At 41.8% G+C, this 3,438-nt stretch overlaps 1 protein-coding gene across 1 annotated transcript in view; it reads left to right on the forward strand.

The window, feature by feature from the left end:
- The window catches only part of LOC117947128 (cytochrome b-c1 complex subunit Rieske, mitochondrial), a 7,754-nt gene extending 4,316 nt beyond the window's left edge, over positions 1 to 3,438 (forward strand). The window contains exon 2 of the mRNA XM_034875758.1: positions 2,053 to 3,438. Within this exon, the coding sequence (XP_034731649.1) occupies positions 2,053 to 2,663 (611 nt within the window). The 3' untranslated portion in view covers positions 2,664 to 3,438. The remainder of the gene's footprint in view (positions 1 to 2,052) is intronic.

Consider the following 3,438-nt stretch of genomic DNA (forward strand, 5'->3'; position numbering starts at 1 on the left):
GTATATGTATATATATATATATATATATGTATATGTATATATATATATATATATATATATATATATGTGTGTATTACTATTAGAGACTTCAGGCAATTAACAGTTACATATACAGATATTTAAGAAAAAGCAATATATGCTTACCTTTGTGTAGCTGTCCATATCTTTGCCAATTGGTTTATGTGATGGGGGTTGAGTGTACTGTGGAGCATGTTTTGGATAGCTTTCACAGTTTGGGCTGGAGACTTGTCGCAGACATGATAAAGTAACAGCAGATGACCATTCTTTAGTTGATCATGTGTAGATGGCAGCTGAATGAAGTTTTCCTCCAAAAACAACCGGCCCCTTCCTGGCTCTAGCTTCTCTGAACATATTTTTTTCTTTCTTTTGACCTTTGGCATTTTTGCTGAATACACCAGAAAAAAATGTGTAAGTGGAAGACACTTCATTTTTGTTAACAGTATTTTCCACACATTTGAGTCCTCCCTTAAATGTTGTGGTCTAAATGTGGCATAAATGAGGAAACCCTCATTAGTCACACTAACTACATTAGACCATGGAGACTTCCTCTCTCACTCATCAGTCGTTTACTGTTAACATATATGCCCCCTCCAGAAACACTTCAGTAACTATTTTCTACTTCATTTTCTGCAATGAAAATAGCTCCATATAACAAAACAACTTTTATAGCTTTACTATTTGACACAAGAAATTATTTCGCACACATTCTAAAATATACAGACATCTACTACATGAAACAGTATGGCTGCTTCACAGTCATTATCTGTCCATTGAATTTGAAGCAGATTTTGCGGGTGGTGAAACTCCCGAGGTCGTCGTTCAAATTCATTGAAATTTCATTCACTTGTAGTTTAGCAGTTAAACTAAACGTAAATTACAATTTCAAAAATGTTTTTACTCACCTTCGGCAAAAACAACGATTTTACGAGCAACACACTTTTGGCGGCGCTCACGCGTCCAATACAGTTCAACAGGAAGGAAGGTGACTGAACGAGAAGGTATCTATGGTTCTTCCGGTGGTGTTACCGATAAAGAAACATGGAAAATCCGCCATCAACAAAACAAGAGACGCATTTTTTTCTGTAACACCGCACGCGTCTGACAAAATCCGAAGTCGCGTCGACCGGAACTAAAGTAGCAGCCGCGACAGCGGAGATAGGCGCGTACCTAATATGACTATGAAATACAAGAATACAATTTGTGATTTCAATACGGAATCATTTGCTTAAAGCTTAGTGGTTGTGGCAGCAAGGTAGATAGAAAGAAATAGAAAACATTTGCGAAATCACAAATTAAATACATGAATTTATTTACCTTAAAATTATTACATAGGTAACCTATCTTTGAAGTTCTACAAGGGGAGGGCCAAAGATAAAGAATTCTCAAAGAAAACTAGCTTATTTGAGATTCCCAAACCGCACCCTGTCCCCCCTCCTACCTGCCTGTGTCACAGTGCTGCTGCACATGAAGAGAGGGGGGAGGGGAAGGACTGTTCTTCACAAAACAGATTTAGAGAAATCTATGAAATAAATAAGCCGGTGTTGATTGTGTGGCCCACCACCACAAATTAGTCTGTGGGAAACACTGTGTAAAAGTCCGTCTTTCTTAAAGGCCTGTAGACCGTAGGTAGATTATTGCGTTCATAATGTTGCTTTGCTGCATGCTTGAGGTGACAGGTCTTAACGTTATTACGACTGAGTAAGGTTAGCATGACCAGATTTTAAAACTCGGATCAGCAGATGGCTCTTTTGTTAGGTACGCGTTATTTAGGGCCCAATCACCGACCGCAGTAAAGGCCCTGTTGAAACTGAAGGAATTCTACAAAACTTGTAAAAAAATGTAGCCCCTGCAGTACGTTTTGATGCAGACTAACGAAATAATGAACTCCTCCTAAAGATTTCATCTGATTGACTTTACATTAGAACTTAAAGATGAAGTTATTTAAAAGAATTGTTTTCATGCAAAAACTTTATAAAATAAATATTGTAATGGTATATGGACATATTGTAATGGCAGTGTCTGTGTGTGCAGGCTGTGCAGCGGTGCGTTACGCCCACACAGATGTGCGGGTGCCAGACTTCTCTGACTACAGGCGCCCTGAGGTGCAGGATCCCAGCATGTCGTCCCAGGACAGCAGCGAGGGGAGGAGGACCTTCTCCTACCTGGTGACGGGTGCCACCACCGTAGTGGGCGTCTACGCAGCCAAGACGGTTGTCTCTCAGTTTGTATCTTCCATGAGCGCGTCAGCGGACGTCCTGGCCCTTTCCAAGATTGAGATCAAGCTGAGCGACATCCCTGAAGGGAAGAACATGACCTTCAAGTGGAGAGGCAAGCCGCTGTTTGTGCGTCACCGCACGGAGAAGGAGATTGCCACGGAAGCAGGGGTCAACCTAGCGGAGCTGCGGGACCCGCAGCACGACAAGGAGCGCGTGCAGAACCCCAGCTGGGTCATCGTGCTGGGTGTGTGCACACATCTGGGCTGTGTGCCCATTGCCAATGCTGGCGATTTTGGAGGCTACTACTGCCCTTGCCACGGCTCGCACTACGACGCCTCGGGCCGCATCAGGAAAGGCCCTGCTCCCCTCAACCTGGAAGTTCCCTTCTACGAGTTTCCTGACGAAAACACGGTGGTTGTTGGATAGAGAATGTGATAAACAGCAGGTGTTACAGTGTTCACGTGTCAGTGCTGCTTTCAGCTGCAGGGGGAAACTTTGTCTAAGTATCACGTTTCCCAAACTGTTCTCTCAGACAGTCCTCTTTAACAGTCGTCTCTATCTGCTAGAATTCTTAGAAGGTAATCTCTTTAACACAAGGACAGTAAAGCATTTGGAATGAATAGGTGAACACTTGGGCTGGGTAACAAATTCAGTAGTTTTTTGACAACAACCAAATTGTGTCTACAGCATTGAGTATGGAAAAATGCCTCGTGATTCAATACATAATTTCAGTACCTAAGAAGTAAATCTCAGAGTCAGTGAGCCAATCAGCATGCAGCATACTTCTACCAAGATATAGTAATGTCTGTGATTGGCTGTTTAATATTGCACATCGTAGAGACATGCAGAAAAATCTCCACGTTGCACAGAGAAAGCTCTCGTAGTCGGAGCTGAAACACGAGATTTGGGCTGTTATGTTGTCATTTATTTTGTTTTATAAAATTTGTATTGGGGGAAAAAAAAATATTGTTTAAGAAACGGTATAAAAGTCACATTATTGGTACCGAAATGTTTGGAAGGATACCCAGCCCTAGTGAACACCAGGCAGAGTCCATCCTCTCTGGTTCCCTTGTGTACAATATCTTGTGAACGTAACCTAAATACACCTGCTTATCATATTAAGTTATAGTCTATCTAACCAGTCCAGAACAAATGGTGTTCCCCTCGCTTAATAAAGATTTGTATTTTATTTGAAAACGTG

This window comes from Etheostoma cragini, chromosome 1, assembly GCF_013103735.1.
Source record: "Etheostoma cragini isolate CJK2018 chromosome 1, CSU_Ecrag_1.0, whole genome shotgun sequence".
Classification (NCBI taxonomy): domain Eukaryota; kingdom Metazoa; phylum Chordata; class Actinopteri; order Perciformes; family Percidae; genus Etheostoma; species Etheostoma cragini.